General features: G+C 43.9%; 2 protein-coding genes across 6 annotated transcripts in view; one reads left to right on the top strand and one right to left on the bottom strand.

The window, feature by feature from the left end:
- Positions 1-25030, top strand: part of ZNF37A (zinc finger protein 37A) — an 85021-nt gene extending 59991 nt beyond the window's left edge. The window contains exons 6-7 of one of the 2 annotated variants that reach the window (XM_081790562.1): positions 16594-16710; positions 24181-25030. In XM_081790562.1, coding sequence (XP_081646688.1) covers positions 16594-16673 — 80 coding nt within the window. In that variant the 3' untranslated portion in view covers positions 16674-16710; positions 24181-25030. Of the gene's footprint in view, positions 1-16593; positions 16711-17043; positions 17394-24180 lie in introns of those variants that run through there. The other variant, XM_081790563.1, reaches the window with a different exon arrangement.
- Positions 18912-25232, bottom strand: part of CHRM3 (cholinergic receptor muscarinic 3) — a 519672-nt gene continuing 513351 nt past the window's right edge. For all 4 annotated transcript variants that reach the window (XM_078434160.2, XM_078434162.2, XM_078434161.2 and 1 more), the window contains one exon: positions 18912-21861. In XM_078434160.2, the coding sequence (XP_078290286.1) occupies positions 20070-21842 (1773 nt within the window). In that variant the 5' untranslated portion in view covers positions 21843-21861 and the 3' untranslated portion in view covers positions 18912-20069. The remainder of the gene's footprint in view (positions 21862-25232) is intronic.

Genomic DNA, 25232 nt, shown 5'->3' with positions numbered 1-25232 from the left:
TGCACTGACAGCAGAGAGCTGTCAAAAGTGGATTTTACTGGTTATGAGTATGACCTAAAGAGCACCGCACAGGAAAAGTAGAGGAAACAAGAGGGGGTTATGACAAAATGGGCTTAGGAAGTGGGAAAGGACCCACCGACAGAGTCCATGGCATCTTCATGGAAGAGGTGCTAACAGCCTTTAGAATCAGACACACTAATGTCTGAATTCTAGGTCGGCCAATTCATAAATGTGTGATGTCAGGCAAATGACTTTTCTGAGACTCGGTTCCCTTTTTCTGGACTAAATGTCTCCTAGGATTGTAGGCAGAATAAATAGGATATGAATATATTCGCATAACACCTCACCCATAGCAAGTGTTCAACAAAATGGAGGCTACCCCATGTCACTAATTAAAGAGTATCTGTGAATTTTTGAGAATTCTTTTATGAAAAACTGGCCTTTAGTGGTAAAAACGAACTTATACGGATTTGGGAAGCTCATTGTGGCTTTTCAGAGCACACAGACTCTTCAAACTTAATATACATTCTTTCAGTTAGCAGGAAAATGTACACACATTTCGTATTACAAATCATTACAGAGCAGCTGTGGAAACTAGAATTTGTAATCCTCTGTCCACAATGTCACGAGATAGACGTTTCTGTATCATTTTTAACACACTGGAAAGACCCCACTCGCTCCTAAGTCCCTCTTTCACACCCAGAGGTCGGCATGCTTTGAGTTCTGTTTTTTAGAAATCAATTTTATAGGCTTTTCTTTTGAAGCACAAACATCTGTCCCTCCTGGGGAGGGTGAAGGACACATTACCACTTCTGTTTGGCAGAATATTGGCCCCCAAAGATGTCCATGTACTAATTCCCAGACCCTATGAATATGCTTCTTAACATGGCAGAAGGAATTTTAAAGATGTGATTAAGTTAAGGATCTTAAAATGGGGAGATAACTGTGGATTATCTGGGCAGCCCAATTTAAAATATATTTAAATTTTTTTAAATTTATTTTTGAGAGACAGAGTGTGAGCTGGGTAGGGGCAGAGAGAGAGGGAGACAGAGGATCCAAAGCTCTGAGCTGTCAGAGGATCCAGGCTCTGAGCTGTCAGTGTAGAGCCCAGTGTGGGGCTCTCTCTCATGAACTCTCATGAACAGTGAGATCATGACCTGAGCCGAAGTCGGACGCTTAACTGAGTAAGCCACCCAGGTGCCCCTAGGAAGCCCAATTTAATCATAAGAGTCCTTATAAGGGAAAGAGGGAGGCAGAGAATCGGATTCAGAGAAACAGATGTAACAACAGGGGCAGAGGTCCAGGGATGAGATTGTTGGCTTTGAAGGGGGCAGGGGCCACAAGCCAAGGAGTGTGGGCAACATCTAGAACTGGAGAAGGTAAAGCCATATCCTCTCTTCGACCCTCTGGAAGGCATGCAGGCCTTTCAACACCTTGATTTTAATCCAGTGAGATTCATCTTGCTCTTTGACTACAGAGCAAGAAGAATAAATGTGTGTTGTCATAAGCCACTAAATTTGTGGGAATTTGGTACAACAGAAATAGTAACTAAAGCACCACTTGTATCTTGTGAAGTAATTTAGTAGGTATTTCTTCTAGGTCCATACACAATTGGAACAAGAAGGAACTGGGGGAAAAAAGACCAAAGATCCCCCCAAGAAAGGGCAATGAAAAAATGCCTGAATATAAATTTGTATATTTTGCATTTCTTTTTCCTTGCCTGGAAATGACCACACAGAACCACCAGATTAAACGGAACAAAGGAAATTAAAAAAAAATCCTGAAAGCAAACAAACAAGGACCTATTTCAAATGTAAGGCTGGGGCTGCCTGTCCCTGGACTGAGTCGGTGTGATGGATTCATCTGCACACATGTGCCCTTTTCATCCCATTGTCACTTTCAAGGTGTCCAAAGCATTATCTTTCTCTTGTCTTGGCAAAGTGTATTTACATAACTGGACTTTAGAGGCATCTGGGTGGCTCAGTCGGTTGAGCCTCCTACTCTTGATTTTGGCTCAGGTCATGATCTCACCACAGTCATGAGATCCGGCCCCGCATCGGGTGTCAGGCTCCTCGCTAGACGTGGAGTCTGCTGAAGATTCTCTCTCTCCCTCTGTCTCTGCCCCTCCCCTGCTTGAGTGCACGTTCTATTTCTCTCTCTCAAAAACAAACAAACAAACAAACAAACAAATAAATAAATAAATAATAACTGGATTTTACTTTTTCGGAAAGAAGAGAGAAACAGCTGATTCCCATGTATTCTTCTAGAGTACAAAGGATTTGGGGAATGGTGAGTCAGTGGCCATGAAATATAAGAAAAAGTCTCAGCCAGGGTGGGGAGTGTGGGACACATCAAGTCTTGGGGGATTTAATTGGGACATGTTTCTGGATTCCACCATTGAGGGTTTGGGGGCTCTAGGTGGAAGAGAGAGAGTTATTTTTTTGGAGTAATAACGTATAAGCATAAAGAGAAAATGTGGAGCATGACGTGTGTTTCAGAGATCACTATTGGTTTTGATGTTGAACTAGCTTCAAGCTAGAATAACTCTAAGGCAGGAGAAAGATGAACCATTTGGTGGCTTGTCAAATAGTGCGGAGTTTGAAGGGCGAAAGGAAAAAGACAGTAGTACCAAAATTGAGGAATTCAAATATATATATAATATGTATGTAATTATAATTACAGATAAATTATATATTTGTATATATTCAATATATAATTTATATTACCTTCATATAACATATACATGCTATATAAACATTTGCATATTTATATCTAAAACTATATGTACTTATATATATATCTATACATAAATCTATGTATATATATGAACAGTCATTAATATATAAATATACTATAGGAACATTTTACATAGTCATGGATAAATTTTCCAACTATGAGTACACTTCTATGTAAAATCTGGAAACAAATGTAAACTGTTATACTGAAGGCCTGAAAATGTATACAGACCATTCAAAATGTCACATCATTATTGAATATGTGATATTACATATTTCCTAAGCTTTTATTGCAATGAGCTCTTTGTTGTTTCTAGAGCCCTAGAAGTAAGAACAAAAATATGAGAATGGCCCATCCTGCAAAGAAAGGCCTCGGCTGGAGAGTGGGGAGCATTGTTCATTTCAATGGCTAGCGTGGAAGGCTGGAGAGCCTATCAGATTTCTCCTTGAGGAGTTATTGATCACACATTAGATAGGAAACTACATATACTGAAAAAAAGAATTCAAATCAATTGAAATGTGGAAGTTTGAAGACATGCTTTTAGATTTTATTCTGTTCATTCACTTAAATACATTGTAAGTATCTGCCTAGCATCAAAATACTTTCCTAGGCTCTTACACATGGCAGGGGCGGGGGCGGGGGGCACGCGGGAAGAGACAGGAAAAGTAAGCAAAAACCCAGTTTCCACAGAGCTTACATCCCAGTGAGGGGAGATAGGTCACAAATGCTTTAAAAATGTGTAACGTAATAAGTGCTGTGAAGAAACATCCAGTGGGGTAAATAAGTTGAGAATGGGGTGGCAAGGTGCTATTTTAGAGAGACCCTACATGGTAGGGTCGTCGTAGGGTCTCTCTCTGAGCAGGTTCTATAAGAGCAGAGGATACACGCTTTCCCACCAAGCCACCCCCTGGAGAGCTGGGAGGGACATGATCTGGGTAGAAATGGCAGTAATGCCATTGGCCAAAGTCATGTGGTCACGGCGAGTTTCACCTGCACCTAAGGAAACTCCTCTATGCTCTTTCTCTCCTACGGGTGGTGACTAGACAGTTCTGGGCAGCACAGTCCCCAAGTCCATTTGCCACCCAAAGGCCTTATCATCCTAAAACCAGTTTGCCTTTTCTCCTGTTGCTTGACGTGGAACTCTGGACTCTAGAACATCCCCTCTGCGCTATTCCGTAAAGCCCCCACTGCAAAATCCGAAGACAGGGCACCTGTAACCAACCTCCAAAGTGTGGCTTCCACTGTAAACGACAGCATCTGGTTCAGTGAGAATTCTGAGGACCTTCCCTTCCCTTTATTCTGAACGGACTTAACTGCACATCTTGTTCCACTATGTAACGTAAGATACAGCATAAGAAATAAAATTATGGAGCTTTCAGAAAGCTCTGCACTCCCCAGAGAAATATTTGAACACTGTCATCAGTGTGAGTGTCAGGTGCTGGGAGGTGGGGGTGCCTGAGCCGGGAGAGAAGACTATTTTGGGGGCTTTCCTCTCTGCACTGACCTCTGCTCTGTAAAGCAGCGGGAAGCCTTTATCAGACAGGAAACAGAAACGTCAGGGGTTGAGCTGAAAAGGAGCCAGAGTTTTGAATCGGAAACGAACAAGCAAACAACAACAATGGGCAGCTACCAGCTGAAGAAGCAATACCAGATGAAGACTTCAGGAAAATGTGGCTCTCGGGGGCGCCGTGAAGACTTAGCCATGACCCTGGTCGAGGACCCCGGCTCGGCTTAAGGCGAGAGCCAGTGGAAATTTAAAGAGCAGAGAAGCATGAAGGCTCAGAGGCACATGTCCCTGGGTAGAAACCCAGGGAAGGTCTTAGAATTCCCAGGAACGTTTTTCTCTTTGTCTCTCTCTGTTACCTTTGAAAGCTATGGCTTAACGACATCTTTTTCTCCTCTAGGTTGGTTAAAAATCTGCTTGGAAGCTCGGAAGTTCAGAGTTTTGACTCTGTCTCTTTGCATCAGCCTTCTCCTTGAGCAGTACTTACAGAAACCATAGGTTCACGTGCAGGATTTGGCCAGGAGTGGGGTTGGGAGTGACGTGGTGCTAATAGGCAAATAGTGGATTAGAAGAAGCGAGGAACGTAACAACCTGTTCCCCTCGCAAAGTCAGAGCCTTCGACACGTGTGATGTCACCGTATCCAAAACGCCACTGACTCTAACCACATAACCAGTGGTCTTGCCTGTGGATGCACGCGTCTTGGTGTAGGTGGGACACACACTCACTTTCCTTCAGCCTCCCTTCTTCCTCCCTTCCTACTTTTTGGCTCCCTTCTGCTTGTCGACTGTGCCTTGAGGCAGACAGGGCGCCTCTGGCACAACGAGATTCGCTGGAGTTAGGACAAGAAATTACGGTCAAGCCACTCATTGGTTCTTCAGAGGACAGAGCAGCTATTGTTCTCTGAGTGGCTGCTTTTACGTGCACTGAGGTTGGACAAGCCAGATTCGGAGGCTGAGTTACCAGGAGGGCTGGGTGGGGGTGTGAGCTTGATCCCAGGAAAGACAGAAGTGGGACTTGCTGGGATCACTCACTCCTTCCCCCCTCAGTGATGCCCTTGACTGTGAACTATGAAGAATGGCTCAGGCCGTCCAGGAGGTTTAAAGTGGAGAGAAAGTGCTGTACAGGAGAAATGAGAATTGTCTTCATATATTCAGGGATATGCCATGTGGATGAGGGGAGGTTATTACTCTGTTTTCTGTTTCACTGCTTTCTCCCCCCTCATTTACATAAAAATTTAAAAGCTCTATGCCCTTTGCCTACTTTTGTTTATAAACAGATTTAATATAAGTTCAAAGGGTGCAGTTTCCTGCATATGCCATATGATCTCTGTTCAATATATCAAAACTTTGTAGTGTAGATTTTTCTTTATCCACCTTACGGAAAATGTATACCTTATAATCCAACTGGCAAAGCCAGGCCCTCATTGCGAAATGAATCAACAGAATTCATTTACTTTATGTTACAAAAAACCTGACCTAATGTTCCCGTTTAAATAAATGCGATTATACATGTTCTTATGACAGCTACCTCACCTTTGAATTCTAACTCATAGATTAGTGGAGAGATGGATGGACGAATGAGTGGATGGATATATGGACGGACAGATAGACGCACGGATGGATAGATGGATGGACGAATGAGTGGATGGATATATGGACGGACAGATAGACGCACGGATGGATAGATGGATGGACGAATGAGTGGATGGATATATGGACGGACAGATAGACGCACGGATGGATAGATGGATGGACGAATGAGTGGATGGATATATGGACGGACAGATAGACGCACGGATGGATAGATGGATGGACGAATGAGTGGATGGATATATGAATGGATATCATAGAGGCATGGGGCTTTGGTATAGGTTTGTTCTCTGGATAAAATAAGACACTCCACTCTTCAATATTTCTTTGAAGCTCTATTTGCTTTTCTGCTACAAGACACTCTCTGGGAAAATGTGCATTTTAAAACTGTCCTTTTGTGAGGCACCTGGGTGGCTCAGTCGGTTAAGCATCTGACCCTTGGTTTCAGCTCAGGTCATGATCTCGAGGTTCGTGAGTTTGGGCCCCGTGGCTCTGTGCTGACAGCGTGGAGCCTGCTTGGGATTCTCTCTCTCTCCCTCTCTCTCTTCCCCTCTCCTGTACACTCACTCTCTCAGAATAAATAAATTTAATAAAAATAAATAAAACCGTCCTTTTGTTTATTGTCTAGATTGTGCACACGAGTGAGACTCAGGCTGGGTGAGATGTGTGTCATGTGAAGTAGCAGAAAGGCAGGTGTGATGGAGGAGATGATCTTCTAGTCAGGTCACCTTTGAGAAGGAGTACCTGTGACACTTGAGGATCTCGCAAATGACTTCCTTAAACTGACCCTACGCTAGTGCTCCCTGGAAAGTCCTCATGTATCCCCACTGATATGCATATACTGTGGAAGATCAGTGCCCTAGAGGGGAAGGCTAGAGCCCGTGGATACAGTGTAGCAAAACAATTAAAACCCTAAATAAAAAGTGGTCCACTTTGTTAATGAGTTTCTTGCCATTGGAATTACTTACACAGCATCTGGGTGGTTCATGGTCAACAATGCCATAGGAGGAGGGACCCTTGCTTGCATTGATTTGACTGGAGAGTATTTAAATTTTTTTTAATGTTTATTTTTTGTAAAAATTTTTTAAGTTTATTTGAGAGACAGAGAGAGCAGAGGAGGGGCAGAGAGAGAGGGAGAGAGAGAATCCCAGGCAGGCTCCTTGCTGTCAGTGTAGAGCCCGACGCGGGGCTTGAACTCACGAACCATGAGTTCATGGCCTGAGCTGAAGCTGGACGCTTAACTGAGTCAGCCAGGCACCCCTTAACTGGAGAATATTTAAAGTTTTGTTGTTTTTTTCCCCCCAACTAAAGGATCTATGATATTTTATCCAGGAGTGCTCAAACTTTGTAGTGCATTAAGATCTTAATCTTATTTTGGAACCTTGAAAGAAAACAAAGGAAGCCATTATCTCTTAATGAACAGTGAGTGTTTATTTTCCTTTTCTTTATCTCTGTATCTCTGTTTTTACACATTGGTTCTATCTTCTGAAGTCAAAGTCACTTCTGTTTGCCAAGCTTAGCTAACACAATGAGAAAGAACTTGCTTACTAGTACACAGAATCATTTTTGTAACTTCAGAGGTGGGAAAGTGTTAAGTCGCGTTACAAAGCATATATGAAGTTTATATACTCGGTGCCAACAAGGTAGGAGTTACTTCTGGGTGTAGGGACACACAGAGGGCATGAGGAAGGGAATTGGGGTAGGGTGGGCAGGGGTAGCAGAGAGAAAGGTTGGTGTATTAACTCCGTTTTCCCACCTTGATAAGGAATCATATGTGCCCTTTTTGTTTCTGACAGAGCCAAGAAGGAAATGCAGTTTCAGCAGGTATCCTCCCTGGGTTTTCGTGAAGCCTCTAGTGAGTCTGATCTTGAAGCTCGTGGGCGTGTGGATCGGTGGTGGAAGGGGAGGGGTGTGGGGAGCTGTCATGGATCTGACCTCTGCCCCACACGTGCTCCCACTACGGCTGGGAACAGCTGGAGGCGCGTCACTGATGCCACGGCCCGGGTGGCAATGATTTCTTGCAAAGCTACTGCGAAAATACTTAACCTCTGGCTTAGTGGCAAAGGACTGGCCTTTTGATATTGTTCTGAAGTTAATTTCAGAGGAGGCCCTTCCCTGTGATGTCATAGTTAAAGGTCCTCCCGACAGCTGGTAGGTAGTATTGGGCCTCCTTAATTATCTCTGCTAGTTATGAACTTCCTCCATATTTGGAGCGTCTACTGACTCTTTCCATTTCAAGCTAACCTAGATAGTGCGACAGTGTAGTCAACTCTTTCTAAATATAGCTATCCCTGCTGGGTGGAATCCATTCAAGTGGTCAGATTTCTAAAGGCACTTTGTGTTCTGGAAGCCAGGGTTAGTGGGGCGGGGGTGGGGGGTGGGATTGTGTCACTTAGAGATCTGTTTGTATCCACGTGCCAACAATGTAATGAAACAGATTATTATTCAAATTTCATTGGCCTTATCGAACTAAATGTTAAAGAATATTTCCTGTGGTGAGTATATGAATATATAGTCAGCATTGCTTTCTATCTGTCTTCCTAGCTTGTAAGTGGCTGTCCCATAGCAGAAAGACAAATCCCATGTTTGTCATCTTTATGAATTAATTGTTTGGGGGAGAATGATTGGGCTCAGAAAGGTAAGTTAGTTAAGAGGGGAAGTTAGTATGAGTCATGAGAAAACACTGTGGGATTAAGTCAAACCCATACCCTGCCTACACTGTTATTGCCAATAGTTTCCTCCAAATCCAATAAGTAAAATCACTTAAAAATCAAAATCCCTATCTTTTTATGGAAAAGAACAACCAGTAAAATGAATTAAGGACTAAGTATGATAGATAACATCATTTACAAACAAGACATTATGAGAGATTTAGTCATTTAGTGAATGCAGAACATTAACATTGACTTTTATTTAAAACATCCCCACTGTCTAGAAACATTATACTGTCTGGAATGAAGAAAAATGCAATGAAGAGACCCTGATGTAATGAGTTTTAAGAATTACAGAGATGCATATCAGGAAGATGACAGAAATGGACGTAAGCACAATTTTGGTCACTCTTGGCTTAAATGCTGGCTGGCTCATCATATTTGGGGGTTCCGGGTGCGGAGCACGTTCAGGGCAAACTTTGGATCCTCTAAAATATCTATCCTGTGGAAGCATGGAATCCCTTCCTCCCCCAACAGAGATTTGTGATGTCTCAAATATTTTCCAATAGCACACTGGCAAATGATTTGGTGTCAGAATAGGCCAAGTGGCAGTGCAGACGACGGGAATGAATCCAGGACTAAGTGCCATTTCTCCTTCCACTCTGCAGCAAGGTTAAGTTGGTAAATCTCTTATGAGCCCAGGGTAGATACTCTATTCTTAAAGCACATTGCTGTGGAGAGTGCGAGAGAGCTCCCACGGTCTGGGCTCTGATTGCAACAAGATTCTCATCAGTGTCCCCATGTAACTCGAATGAGAACCCATCTTTCACAGTCACCTTAAAAATTTTTTTTGAATGTTTATTTATTTTTGAAAGAGAAAGAGAGAGAGAGAGAGAGAGAGAGAGAGAGAGAGAGAGAGAGAGAGCGCACAAGCAGGGGAGGGGCAGAGAGAGAGACACATACAGAATCCGAAGCAGACTCCAGGCTCTGAGCTGTCAGAACAGAGCCCGATGCGGGGCTTGAACCCACAAACTACAAGATCATGACCTGAGCCGTAGTCGGATGCTTAACTGACTGAGCCACCCAGGTGCCCCCTGACAGTTACTTTTTATTGGTAATTACTTTTGCCTTTTATTGACTCTAATGGGGGTCCTCTGTGCTTCCTGGATTTTGATGTCTGTGTCTTTCCCCAGGTTAGGAAAGTTTTCTGCTATGATTTGCTCACATAACCCTTCTACCCCTATTTTTCTCTCTTCCTCTTCTAGGACCCCTATGATTCTGATGTTGCTCCTTTTTAATGAGTCACTGATTTCTCCAATTCTTAAATCATGCTCTTTTGCCTTAATCTCCCTCTTTTTTTTTTTTTTTTTTTTGCTGATTATTCTCTATAAGTTTGTCCTCTATATCGCTGATTCTCTGTTCTGCCTCATCCATCCTTGCTGTCACTGCATCCATCCGTGATTGCAGCTCAGTTATAGCATTTTTTATTTCATTCTGGCTATTTTTTACTTCTTTTATCTCTGCAGAAAGGGATTCTAATCTATTTTCGACTCCAGCTCGTATTCTTATTCTCGTGATTCTAAATTCTGGTTCAGACATGTTGCTTGTATCTGTGTTGGTTAAATCCTTGGCTGTCATTTCTTCATACTTTTTCCTTTGGGGTGAATTCCTTCATTTTGCCATTTTGAAGGGAGAAGAGGAATTAATGAGGTAGAAAAATTAAAATTAAAAAATTGAGATTAAAGAAATATTAAAATTAAAAAATCAAACACACACACACACACACACACACACACACACACACAAATCTAATACATGATGCTAGATCCTAGGTGTGTTTTGGTCTGGGTGTTCAAAGTGATTTGACAGATTAGAGAAAAAAAAGGGGAAGGGGAGGAAATCGTTTGAGAATTTGAAAAAATGAATACACTGAAGTAGACTAAAATGAGATGATGGGAGTAAAATAGAATTTGAAAAAATTTACACAAAAGTAAAAAATATAGTAGAAAAAATTAAAGAAAAATATTTGTAATAAAAATTAAAACTGAATGTTTTTCTCTTTCTGTATTCAAGGAAAAGAAAAGAAACAAGAGAACAAAGAGAAAAAAGAAATCGTTTGAAAATTTGAAAAAGTGAATACACTGCAGTAGACTAAAATAAAATGATGGAAGTAAAATAGAATTTGAAAAAAAATTACACAAAAGCAAAAAATATAGTAAAAAAATTAAATGAATTTTTTCTCTTTCTGCATTCAAGAAAAAGAAAAGAAACAAAAAAGAGAAAAAAAAAAGGAAATCGTTTGAAAATTTGAAAAGGTGAATACACTGGAGTAGACTAAAATAAAATAATGGAAGTAAGATAGAATTTGAAAAAATTTACACAAAAGTAAAAAATACAGTAAAAAAAATTAAAGAAAAATATTTTTAATAAAAATTGAAAATAAAAATGAATTTTTTCTCTTTCTGCTGAATTCTGTGGTTCAGGTTGTGCAGATTGTTGTGTTAACCCTCCAACCAGTTTTCTAGGTTTGTAGGATGGTTTAGTGTTGGTCTGGCTGCGTTTCATGGACGCGAGACACACGAAAAGCTTCCATGCTGTTCCGCCATCTTGGCTCCTCTCCTATTTTTGCCTTTTAATAATGTGAATGCTGTTGGTTAATTCTAGTGGCGAATACACTGACAGGTACACGTGGCATCTCCAAGAAGCGGGAATTAGGTTGAAGGGCGGTGTGCAAAAATGCCCAAGAAAGACCACAGTCAGACTAAGGAACTTCTGCTCTATAGAGAAGTTGGCTTCATTCTCTTTACAACTCTGTAAATGCTCTGGATGAGGGGACATCTCTTCCAGAAAAGTGCTATGTGCAGACTTACCTTTGTGAAGTATAATTTCAATAAAAAAAGTATGCTCATCGTTTAAACAATGTTAAATTCTTACTGCCCTTAAAAAGCATGCTAGATAGTTAAAAAATAATAGTGATTATTTTCATGAGAAATATATGGCTGCGGTTAGAGAACAGGAAGCATTGAATTCAAGGGTGAAATTCCTCAGTTCAGCCAAATAAAAATTTAATTAATTGTGGGAATATTTAAATCAGCGGAATGGTCAATTACACCCAAATGACTAATCCCATAACTTAAGATTTCGCAAACATTTGTATTACCTAATCCCCTCAGCTTGTAGTGGGTAGTCCCGTTTAGTTACAGGTAATAGGTACTTAGCCCAATGCCTTTAAACTAAAATGCTAAGTTTTACAAATACCCGGGACAGGCAAAATACATCTGAACAACCAGGCTTGGGAGAAGTGTGCAGATGCCATTGGGCCTTGGGAAAATCAGGGGTAGATGGTGTCTTTCTCTACTCTCTGTCTCTGGAATCTGATTCATCTCACTTTTTCCCACATCAGTTTCTGATGTGCTCATACGATGCATATGATACATACGATGTGTTCATGTGACAAGTCACGGCTGCTAGCTCCTGTGTTTCACAATCCTGGGTGCGTGAGATGAGACCGGCTCCAATCTATCCCTCAAATTAAAAATTCTTTGGTTAATTTTTTGATCAGTCCAACTGGGTACCAATCCTTGGATTCATTAACTGAGGTCGAGAGAGCAAAGTTCTGTTTCACAAAATTGCCTCCCATGTAACCATTCAGATTATGAAGTAGCAAGTCCTTCCCAAAGCTATTTATCAATTCCCTCCGGTGCACCACTCAGTTAAAAATCAACTCGTGCCTGGTTGTTCTTTCCAACATTAACATGTTCTTATGCCTCATTAATTTTCCATAGTCTCAGCCATTTTTTTCTTTCTATAGCTATAGGTTATATCTAGGCAATTTAGGTAGCAAATTATGGAAGACTTCAGTACAACAGAAAACTCTTCTTATTCAGTCTCAGTATTAATTTCAAATAAAACTGTTATTGGGGTACCTGGGTGGCTCAGACGATTGAGCATCTGACTTCGACTCTGGTCATGATCTTGCAGTTTGTGAGTTCAAGCCCCGCATCAGGCTCTCTGCTGTCCATGCAGAGCCCACTTTGGATCCTGTCTCCCTCTCTCTGCCCCTCCCCTGCTCATACTCTCTCAAGAATAAAATGAAAACATTAAAAAACTGCCTGTTATCATAGAGTGTAAGAAAAGTAGTTCATTTCCTGGCAATTTGCATTGATCTCCTTGAGAATCATGACAAAATGGTTCATCAAATCAGACAGAGCTTGCCCTAGAGAGCATATGTCCAAATGATAAACTAAGAATGAGGATTTAATGACAGATGAAGGAGATAGGAAGAGAGAGAGAGAGAGAGAGAGAGAGAGAGAGAGAGAGAGATTCAGAAAACTGTTTTCTTAACTGTTTTCTTGGTCTTGCTTACAAGGTGAAAGTTGGGAAGTTTCCACAATGAAGAGGCAGTGTTTGGTTTCTATGGCACGTGCTGTGAAATAGCATAATAGCCACAAATCAATTAAGCAAGACATTAAAAAAACCCCTCGCATCCCTTGCCTAGACTGACTTCAGTTTATACCTACACTTGCAGAAAATTTAAAGTCAATGCAGTGAAATATGATGCTTGGTTTTTATTTTCAGGAGGAAAACATTTCTGATGGGTCCAAAAGAAATTAATAAACAATTCTTTAAAAAAGGGGGAAAGAGGGATGCCTGGGTGGCTCAGTCAGTTAAGTGCTCGACTTTGGCTCAGGTCATGATCCCACGGTTTGGGAGTTCGAGCCCCCCTTGGGCTCTGTGCTGACAGCTCAGAGCCTGCTTGGGATTCTGTGTCTCCCTCTCTCTCTGACCTTCCCCCACCCATGCTCTGTCTCTCAAAAATAAATAAAAAGTCATTTAAAAAAAGGGGTTGGGGAAGATAAGCATTTCTTTTAAAAGGAGGAAAATAAAATTCCTTGTTCATGGGTTTATCTAGACAGAATTTTTCCTCAGACTCTTGGAATAAGGATTGTGTGTGTAGACACATTTTACACATGCTTAATACACACTCCTAAACACATTATCATATGTGTTTTTGGGTTATGGCGGCAACAGTATTGGCTGTTGAAGAAAATTCTAGCGTATATAAAAAGAGTAGTCAGTGTGCATAACTGCCTCTTCCAGAAGGAACCCTCCGTGTCTCTGCTCTTAGAGCAAAAAGCCGCAGCTGTGCAGACTTTGGATTAAAAAGCAAGCAAACCACATTCTTTGTTTATTAATAGTTTTATTTCCTTATTTCACTGTTAAACTTAGGGGATAATATCACCACACAGTTGCAGGCATCATTTTATAGTACAGACAATTGACGTATTTTCGGGAGAAGGAATGAACGTGGCATACGGCATACCAAAAATGATCACTGAGGAGGTGAAGGCCACCACCAGGTCAGAAAAACAGGTAAAATTCAGTGCCTTTGGTAAAGATGTGGACACTATTATAGATGCAACTATGTTACATGCCTTTTGCTTACAAAGCAAATACGTAGCCATCTCTTCTCGACAGTGGTTTCTCACTATACCTTCATAAACGAGAAGGATATGATGATCACTGGACGCATCGTAGATACTTCCCAGAAAGCTTCTTCCCAACAGAAATGAACTTGGAGGCCCATTTTAATTTAATTATCCCTCCAACCTGCACCAACTTAGTTCCCGTGTTTAAAAAAAAAAAAAAAAAAGAAAGAAAGAAAGAAAGGCATCGTTCGCAATGTCGCCTTCGCATAGTCTTCAGTACAAGCCCCGAAGAAGTTTCTCGGAGTGTTGTCTGTAGGAGGCTGAAAATGGCCATGTAGTGGGTGGGGGAGGGAATGTGAGAGAGGGCTTTTGTTTAACTGCTTGTGGAACAGAATGGATCCTCCCCTAACTTTGCACACCCAGCAAAGCTACACACGAAGATGTCTTAAGCCAAATGGCAGCTCTCACTTGCACAAACAGAAAACTGACCTTCATGGACTCTCCAGCCTCCCTCAGTACTCCTCGTACTAGGATGACCAAGGAGAACCAGATAGAGTTGACCAGTCCGGTAAAAAGTCCCCGAGTTCTAGGGATAAAAGAGACAGTTGCTCCCCCCCTACTTCTGTACTCTTACTTATATCATTCACTTCAAGTCTATTTAAAATATTTCTCCTCGTTGCTTAGCAACATCTTATTAGCTAACCATTATCACATTTTCCTTTAAGTGACTTTTCGCAGCTCCACTGAGCTAACCCCTGACTACCGTAGCAGTGTGGGGCAGGGATGTGCACATAATCCTGATAAATAATTGGTATATTAATTCATAAGGAGTATATATTACACATTCAACAACATTTATTGAATATCTACTCTTTGACAAACACGGAACCAGTGACAGGAGACAGATGGATGGATAAGACCCACTTTGTATCATCAAGGAACTCCCAGAATTGATCACAAGTTTGGGGCTTGGTGTGTGAATTGCAGAGTTGTTAAGGATCTTGGGACTTCCAGAAGGGACAATAATAAACTTATATATTCTGGGGATAATATTTTTTAGGTTAAGATAGGGTTCCTGGGCTCTGATTTGGGTGAGGAATGTGTTATGAATATTTCTCTTTCATGGAGGCTATGGCCTCGTTTCCCATTGCCTTTTATGTGGGACGTCTCCTGTGGCTCAGAGGGGAGCCACCTCGGGTCTCAGGTCCCAGCCCAGCCAGGGTAGGAGGGTCAGGACTCAGTGCTGAGTCTCTGTGGTTCTGCTGTGACCACCACAGACCTAATGTTCTGAAGCTTTCGTGTCCACTTCTACACGTCTCCAAGCATACTGTCTGTCCTTGGGTGTGTGAGGCTGTGAATGTACCATGTGTCCCAGTAAGGTTTGTAGCACCTGTCTGTTTCCGAGCCAGTCAATACAACGTTGTGCTTGCAGGTGCGAACTTCTGCCGAGTAGAGTCGCCTTATCAACTTGTCCCTGTCCACGTTCATTCCCTCAACAGCCTCCTTTCTCAGGCAGTAATGCTAAAGCCAGAAAAATACAATGGAAGTCTCTAGTTCTGGAGAGCCCTGGGTTACCATCCCCAGAACCAGACTGTTACGTCTGGAATATTTACTCACATAGCGTGAATCCAGGCTGAGATCTACAAAACACAGTCATGAAGACACAAGGAGAGAGAGCACGCGGCTTAAATCTGCAGGGGGAAGCCGTGCAATTTTCCTTGAACCTGAAGTGTGGGCTGTTCACTGTTGAACCAAGCTCGCTGCACATTTCACTTGGGGAAAAGTGCGCTTTTAGAGGAGGACGTGGGAGGCGGGGTGAAGAAAGGATTGCTGTTTTAGGTGCTGTACTCTGCAGAGTTTTGGTCCCTTTAAGAGGAGAACCACCGTTGTGAACCCCCAAACACCTGCTCCCCAGCAGCTCTATTTGGAAGGCTGTTGGGCCTCAGGCGGGGGTCCCGGACTGGAGTGGTATTTCAAACAGTCCAATTTCAGGTTCACCCACAAAGTGTGAGCTCCTTAGATTCCGCTGTTTTGAAATGTAAGGAAATAACTGACGGATATAAAGTTTTCATTCATCAGATACACCATTTCACACTCCCCGCTGTTCTCGCTTACCTCCCACCAGGCCTCAGTTTTGATCTGTTTGCGATTAATTAATTAGTACGAGCTTATGGAGATGACCCAGACAGTCTGAGGGTAAGTGACATGCATGGCAGGGGACATGTAAGTCCCTGGTGACAAAACTGAGCCAGGAGCTCCCCCTGTCCCCCCATGCTAGTTTAGTGTTTCTTTGTGCTACCTTCCTTTGCCCCCTGGAACTGCTGGTGACAGACTGTTCTCAGTGATATGTCCCCATCTGGGTGGGAATCATCTCTGCTCAGGTCACTATGGGACACCCAGGGTAACCCCCGGGTGCTCCCCCTGTTTCGTGTAGTCCAGATCAGGCTCCTCCAGCCTGCCTGAGCCCTGGCATTCTTCTTCCGTCCTGAGGTGCACCTGAGGCAGCCCTCTGCCTGACTCTGCCCTCCCACTTCTCTCAGTTGATGCCCAGGGGCTCTCCTCCCTCTCCAGAGCAGTGAACTTGCCCATGTGCGACAAGGGTGCTTGACAAAGTGGATATGCTTCTGGATCTTTACCCACGGAATCGTCTAATGCTTATGCTTTCCTCTGTTTTCTCTGTCAGAGTGGAGAACTATTACATGTGAAAGAGTGAACAGAAGTGGGACATATTTAGAGTCAAGGCTGGATTTCTGGCAAGGATGATGCAGGATTCGAAGGAGAACCAGCAGAGAGACTTCAGGTGGGTCATGGGCTGAAGATAAGAGAGCCAAGGGAAATAGGGGACTGGATAGGTTAGTTCTCTTATTCATCTGGTAAGGCCTGGAGAACAGAGAATAGAATAGGTGTGTGTGTGTATGTGTGTATATGTGCTTGTGTATATGTATGTGTGTATGTGCGTGTATATATGTGTATATGCATGTACATGTATATGTGTGTGCATGTATGTGTGTGTGCATATGTGCATGCATGTATGTGTGCATATGTATGTGTGTGTGTGTGTGTGTGTGTGTCGGGGGGTGTTCTTCATGTGTGGTTTATTCTAGGCTTAATTATTTTGCTCTTTCAATTAAAGCGAATAATCGTGAAAGCTCTCTGCAAACCTCACTTCTGTGGAATAAAATGGTTTGAGGATAAAGACACTTTGATCTTATGGAAATGCTGAACCCCTCCTCTCATGACATACCCTTGGAGAGCTGCACGTGTAGCCCTGTCCTGTTAGAAACACTCTTACGGGGCACCTGGGTGGCTCAGTCGGTTGAGCATCTGCGGTCATGATCTCACAGTTCGTAGGTTCGAGCCCTGCGCCAGGCTCTGTGCTGATAGTTCAGAGCCTGGAGCCTCCTTCAGATTCTGTGTCTCCCTCTCTCTGCCCCTCCCATGCTCATGCTCTCTCTCTCTCTCTCTCTCTCAAAAATAAATAAATATTAAAAAAAAACCCACTCCTACAGCTTTGACTACATATCCTGATTCCCCGTATTCGAGAGAGTCGAATTTTCCTTCTCTGGAAACAACCTAAGAGTTGGCCATACCTTTCTATAAACACAGTCCACAGATAGCACTGAAAAACAGCTTTCACCCATAAGAGATTTAAAAATGGTAAAGGGGAGCTAGAGTGTTGGATTTGATACTTTTCTGCCATTATCAGCGTTAGAGAAAGGCAAGGAGAGAATCATGTTCAAGAAGAACCGTTAGTGACCTTCGCAGCTTGGCCAAAGCTCGGGGGTTTCTCCATTTCTCAAAATCTAATCGTCTCTAATTTTGTTTGAAAAACAGGCTAACAGCCCTCTGGGAAAAAGGCAGGATATCAAAAAGATTCAGAATGATTGAAGCCCTGGGACACTCGAATCTGCATTCACGCATTTATTATTAGTGCCAGGCCAATGGGAGAAGTAAAATATGGATGTGGTTGCTCACTAGACATTTCACAGGTGGATCACAGAACATTCTGTAGTCTGTTCTACACGTTAGAAAATGGTCTCTGGTTTTTCTTGTTCTTTGGTTGAATGTGGGTCAAAACAAAACAAAACAAAACAAAACAAAAACCATCATTCTTTCAATGACACTGATCTGCTTTTTAACCCTTGTCATGTGACTTCAAATTTGCTCCGTTCAGGGTCCATCAGGTATCAAGTAAAGAGTGGTTTTCCACACTGACGTTAACGTTACAGTTGGCTTTTGATTGCCCAGGAGTTAGGTACTTGCTGACGCCAACGGGATGGCTGTCTTCTTCTTCCCGGCCTCATGAAAGCCCAGTTCCCTGCACGTGTCGCTCTAGAGGACCTTAAACAGTCTCTTGCAAGGGACACCGCGGCTGAAGACTGAAGAGTAATATTTATCAACATTAAATAGACGGGTGGTGAAATATGCATAAATATTTCTTCATAGAAACGTAACACGAAATTAAATAGTTCAGCAACACGCACACCACTGAGTCCACGTCCGCTGATGTTGCTCGTAAACACCAGCTTACACTGAACACAAGCAGCTTCTGTTCTGGCTCCGGGTCCACGACACGGACGCCCTGTACAAGGTGAGGTTTCTCCTCAGCCCCCCCCACCCACCCCCCCGCTCCCCACACGGCCCCGGCAAAAGGAAGGAGAAGGAGCCCCGACAATTACAGCAGCGACGAAAACAACAGCAACGGCAGCACCCCTCCCCTCCCCGCCAAATACAACATTTAAGCTTTTGGATCAATTCGAAGGAGATACAAAAATCGTTGTCGCGAAATGTAAGGAGATCAATTGGAAGCGATACTTTCCAGAGTGCTAATGCTTTCTTCAGAGGACACGCGAGTTCCTAAACCCCACCGACGGCTGGGTGAAGGTCACAGAACGAACCAGAAAGCACTGGCCACTGCTAAGTAACACAGGTGTGAGCCCTTTTTTGTTTGGAAGGTGCCAGGTAGCAAGAAATCCAATCCCACGCTCTCCTCCCCTCCTCGCACACCCCACCCCCGCACCCTCCACCCCCCCACAGTGTCCCTTTTTGCTCTGCCATCTATATTGCTGTGTGTGACATTCAAGCGTGACACTAGTACTGAGTTTCAAGCAGTTTGGATAGCAGACATTTCGTTTGGAAACATTCAGATTTGAATGACTGAATTCAAACAATGTGCATGTGGTTCGTGTTTTGAGCTCAGAGGGGCCCCAGTTGGGTTGAGCTCTGTAGAGAACACCAGCAAAGGACGAGGCTTATGCTCACGAGCCTGGGCAAGCCGTGGCCGCGTAGGACCTGACTCTCAGGGGCTGGCCTCTCTGCTGAATATTCCCCAGGGTGGTTTGTGGACAAAGAGCCCTGGTTTCCAAAACATTACACTGGGTTTATTTCACTTTTATGTTGTGTTAGGATCCTAGAAAACTTCAGTTACCAAAGTACTGAAAACATATTGCAGGAATAATTTGCCAGCTCAGCGATTCCCACTCTATTATATACACTATGTGTGTGTGTGCAGAAGTCTCTCTCTCTCTCTCTCACACACACACACATATATATATACGTCTATATTTTTATTTTGTACGAGACTGGAACTGCACAAAACAGTACTTGGCAAGAATCAAGTCCACAAATAGAGTTTAACAACACACCAGAGAAGACGGAAGCTCTACTGGGACAAGAAGGTTCAGCTTTGCATGACGTAATTTCAGAACCACGGGGTCACTAGCCTGACGTGTTCCACGTGGAATCCTTGGAAAGGACGTGGCCAAGTGTGTCGGCTAGTTACGCTCATCTGAGATGCCAGCGCTATTGGGAATTACAAGAACCAAGCAGATCAATTTGGGTATGTAATTGCTACGAAACATTTTTTTTTTTTCCTTTCTTTAAGAAAAAAACACTTGAAGTCTATTTAAGAATAAATCTCTTTATATTCGGTAATACGCTTTTTTTTTTTTTTTTTTTTTTTGCTGAATTGGTATTTGACTTTCTCTATTAAAATGGATTTATTCAATGGGTCAGTGAACAGGCAGCTCCTTCCATATCTGGGTGATAAAAACCATATTCATCATGCCCAGAAATCGCCCCCGCCCTCGCCTCATTCCCTGCTAAGGTCTGTGGGCCGACGTGCGTGCGTTTGGTCACCGCGATTGGTCAGACCCCACTCTACGAGGCCTGCTCGGGCACGCGCTTGTGGAAGATCACGGACTGTCTCTGCTGATACTGCTGCCTGCGCCTCTTGCGTTTGTCACACTGGCACAAGAGCAGCATCTTGAAAGTGGTTCTGAATGTTTTGTTGCACAGGGCATAGCACACGGGGTTCACGGTGCTGTTGATATAGCACAGCCAGTAGCCCAGATTCCAATAGGTTTTGGGGATGCAGCTGTCACAAAAGGTGTTCACCAGAACCATAATATTGTAGGGGGTCCAGGTGATGATGAAGGCAAGCAAGATGGCGCTGAGGGTCTGGGCCGCCTTCTTCTCCTTGATGAGGGACATCCGCTTCCGCTTGGTGATCTGACTTCTGGTCTTCAGAGCAAACCTCTTGGCCAGAGTGGCTTCCTTGAAGGACAGGGGGAGGGTGGCCGTGGCCTTACCCACCGAGGAGTCGGCCTCAGAGGTCTTGGCTGTGTCCACGGCTGACTCTAACTGGACGGGAAGCTTGGAGAAGCTTTTCTGGAAACTGCCGCCATCGTCCACGCTCTTCTGGGTCTGCAGTTTGCCGGCCTTCCTCTCCAAGTCCGGCGCCCCCAGCTCCTCGTCAGGCACCCGCAGGTTGTCCGATGAGGGTAATTTGGTGGAGTTGAGGATGGTGCTGTGGCCGGGAAGCTTGAGCACGATGGAGTAGATGGCCCTCGTCTCGGAGCCGATGTCCTCCTCGTCGGAGGAGGCCGAGTTTTCCAGGGAGGCAGCAGCGTCGTTGTTGTTCCAGCTGTCGCTGCTGCTGTGGTCTGCGTCCATCTGCTCGGCACTGGGCTTCCAACTCTTGGTGGCGAACCAGAAGTGACAGCGTCCGTACTTCCTCCTGGCCGAGCGTTTCATACTTTGCTGTTGAAGCTCATAGCTGCTGCAGCTTCGAGAGCTGCCCGTGGGGTGGACAAAGTTTTCCGCCTCTGCTTCTGTCCCCGAGGCTTGCAGGCCGGCGAGCTCTTTGGTGCGTTTTTCAGTTTCCTTGTAGATCCTCCAGTATAAAATAGTCATGATGGTGACAGGCATGTAGAAGGCAGCGATGGCCGTGCCGAAGGTGATGGTGGGCTCGCTGAGGAACTGAATGAAGCACTCCCCTGGGGGCACAGTTCTCTTCCCAACAAAGTACTGCCAGAACAAGATGGCGGGGGCCCAAAGGATGAAGGAGATGACCCAAGCCAGACCTATCATCACACCGGCTCTTTTTGTGGTTCGTTTGGCTCGGTATGTGAGTGGCCGCGTGATGGAAAAGTACCTGTCGAAGCTGATGACCAGAAGATTCATGACCGAGGCGTTGCTGGCCACGTAGTCAATGGAGAGCCAGAGGTCACAGGCCAGGTTCCCTAAAGCCCATCGGTTCATGATGATGTAGGTAGTAAACAGATTCATTGAAATGACCCCAATAATCAGATCAGCACAGGCCAGGCTTAAGAGGAAGTAGTTATTGACGGTCTTTAGCTGCTTGTTGACCTTAAAGGCCACTATCACCAGGATGTTGCCGATGATGGTCACTAAGGCCAGCACGCCCGTCAAGAAGGCGATGAAGACCACTTGCCAGATGGTGTGACCTCCCAGAGGGTCATTGGTGGTGCCATTGGGAGAGGAGAAGTTCCCAGCTGCTCGAGAAATGTTGTAGCTGCCAAAGTGGGTGGCCGTTCCTGGGGGCAGCCCTGCATCCGAGGGGCCGTGTACCCAGGGGGAGCTGATGTTTGGAAACAAAGGCGAGGTTGTACTGTTATTGTGCAAGGTCATTGTGATTCTCTGACATAGTCTGGGGAGATAAGAGAGAAAAGACCCGGTTAAGAAAATGCCTTCGTTTGATTGGTTCTTTGCATCGACTGAACACTTTAAAAGACATGGAGACCTCTTACGGGATGCTGACCCTCAGGCAGGCTAGAGACACCAAGCCCTTCCTCTTATTTTTAAAGGTGAGGAGTCTAGAGCAGGTAGGCGTTGATTCGTTTGAGCACAGTTAGCTGGAGGCATGCACGGAACATTGTTCTTTCTCTCCACACTGTCCTTACTTTTAAGAGTCTGCCACCTACACTCGCACGTAATGCTGTTATCCAACAAAATCTTCCTTCTCTTAGTTTAAAGAGAAGGGGGAAAATATTAGATGCTCCTGTGATACTTATCTAGCATAGCTTTATCATCATGCTACTCCAGACCCTGATGTCCCTCATCTGAATTTTCTCCACCTGGGCACTTACCTATCCCAGGCTGCGGACGTAAGCAGCGTTAAAGAGGTGCCCGAGCACTGAAGCCTCACCAGCCTGAGCAACGTCAACCCGGAGCAAGGGACGAGATAAGTGTAAATGACCTCACATTGTGTCCCCTCTTCAAGACACAGATAGGAAATAGCGTACTGGATCCGTGTAGTGGTTGGTAACAGTACGCAAGGCAGCTGCCATATGCTTGATAATAGGCAGGATCTTTACCAGAATATTCGGAACCGCCCAAACTGGTTTTGGATATTTCCAGTATTCGTAGATATTTTAAATTCAGCGATGAAAAAGTATTGTAGCACCACGCATGCACATTTGTGTACAAATAGTTGCAAAATTGCAATTAGTTCTTTTGGACACTTGTCACCAAGATATAGAAATGACTAAGAATCATTACAATTAATGCGTCACCAGGAAGACCCCCGTGCTGTCACGGGAAACCTTGGGGGAGACCTGCCCCATCCTCTTGGAGCCTCTGGGGTCGTGAGGCCTACAGATGCTCACGTCACCAGCCACTGTGGACCTGACTCAGTCCATCATTCCTCAGTGGGTGTCATTCTATGAATTCAGTGTTTGCTGATCACAGCAAAATACTACTGGGAACACTTCTGTTGTGTTTAGGCTCTTGATTTAAAAAGCGTTCAACTGGGGGCACCTGCGTGGCTCGGTCGGTTAAGCGTCTTGACTCTTGGTTTCGGCTCAGGTCATGATTTCACGGTTCGTGGATTCGAGCCCTGCATCAGGCTCTGAGTGGAGAGAGCACAGAGCATGCTTGGGATTGTCTCTCTCTCCCTCTCTCAATCTCTCCCTCTCTCTGTCTCTCCCTGCCCCTCCCTCACTCTCTTGCATGCTCTCTCTCTCTCAAAAATAAACTTAAGAAGAAGCGTTCAACTGTAAGCTCTTACATATAAAGATGTGCACACGTCACACGGTAAGAGTCCTGACTCAGGCCTTTAGACACTGCAAGTCAGAGTCTTTCAACGGAGAGCAGTCAGAATGACACGTAGCCTCTTGGGGTGGCCTCAGCCTGTAGCAGGAAGACCTTGCAGTCCCAAAGGCGTGGGTTCAAATGTCGGTTCAACTACTTTCTGGTGGTGGGATCTTGGGTATTTCTTAACTTAAAAAAATTTTTTTTAATGTTTATTTATTTTTGAGAGAGAAAGAGAGAGCATGAGCAGGGGAGGGGCAGAGAGAGGGAGAACACAGAACTGGAAGCAGGCTCCACGCTCTGAGCTGTCAGCACAGAGCCCGACATGGGGCTTGAACTCACGAACCATGAGAACGTGACCTGAGCCGAAGTCGGACACTTAACTTACTGAGCCACCCAGGCGCCCCTGTTTCTTAACTTTCTTGAGTGCCAGTTTCCTCACTGAAAAATAGGAATGAAACATTCTGTATAATGCAATAAACCATTGAGAAATTTAACACAGAATTCCATAGTAAGTGGTCAAAGAAATTTTGTTTCTCATCAAAATACTTTAATACGTGCAAAGAAAGTACTTAGTGCAGAGCGTGGCACACAGAACGTGCTACAGAAGGGTAGTGTCTAGTGTTGCTTTACTCTTCTTCTTACGAACAGTGAGCTCACTTTGCTTTCAGGATGCTCAAAGCTCAATTTAGTGCAATAATAGTGATTAAAACAGAACATATATTGGATACTCCTATGTGGTACACGTGCAAATTGCCATATGTTTTCATCTCGCTTCATCTTTAATCACATTTTACAAGAAACTGAGACACAGAGAGTTATTTGTCCGAGAATCAAGCTAATGAGTGACAGAGGAGGGGAGCAGAGATTCATTCATACCCAATCTCGAGCCCACCACCTCTGTGTTCCACTGGGATGTTTCTCTGCTTCCCACCAGCCTGTCCCAATGCTGCATACACCTGGCCTGACTAGCTGAAACTTTTGATGAACCTCTTTCAAGTGGAATTAATGTGCATTTAAAGATCAATGAGATACCATTTGTCACCTACGAGGCAAAATATAAGTGATTTGATGCATGGAGTACTGACAACAGTGTGAAGGAAATAATTTCACGGTCTTGGCTGTAGGGTAAACTGGTCAACAATCCGAAAGGTAATTTAGCAGCATGTGTCCAAATAATGCACAAATTCCAAGATTCCGGAAGCTGACAGCGTGTGCCTGTAGCATGTATGTATTGTGTGTGTGTGTGTGTGTGTGTGTACTTACACATAAAATACATAAATGGTTGGGCATACAAAAGCATACACATACAATTTTACATGCACTTACATTCATACACATATACACATGTATTTACTTCAGGACTATTTGAAATTGTAAAAAAAATTTTTAATAGTCTAAATGTTCTAGTGTATTGTTCTATTACAGAGAAGAAGAGTTTAAGAACTCCTGAATACCCAACAATAGCACTACTAGGAATTCATCCAAAAGATACAGGAGTGCTGATGCATAGGGGCACATGTACCCCAATGTTTACAGCAGTGCTTTCAACAATAGCCAAATTATGGAACGGGCCTAAATGTCCATCAGTTGATGAATGGATAAGGAAGATGTGGTTTGGGGCACCTGGGTGGCTCAGTCGGTTAGGCACCTGACTTCGGCTTAGGTCATGATCTCACAGTTCGTGGGTTCAAGGCCTGCGTTGGGCTCTGTGCTGACAGCTCTGAGCCTGGAGCCTGCTTCGGATTCTGTGTCTCCCTCTCTCTGTCCCTCACCCATTCACGCTCTCTCTCTCTCAGGAATAAATAAACATTAAAAAAAAAAGAAGACGTGGTTTTTATATACAATGGAATCCTACTTGGCAATGAGAAAGAATGAAATCCTGCCATTTGCAGCAATGTGGATGGAACCAGAAGGTATTATGCTGAGTGGAATAAGTCAGAGAAAGACGGATATCATATTTTCACTCATATGTGTAACCTGAGAAAC

This window comes from Panthera onca, chromosome D2 (assembly GCF_046562875.1).
Source record: "Panthera onca isolate mPanOnc1 chromosome D2, mPanOnc1 haplotype 2, whole genome shotgun sequence".
Taxonomy (NCBI): domain Eukaryota; kingdom Metazoa; phylum Chordata; class Mammalia; order Carnivora; family Felidae; genus Panthera; species Panthera onca.
This window is presented reverse-complemented; position numbering and strand designations above follow the sequence as displayed.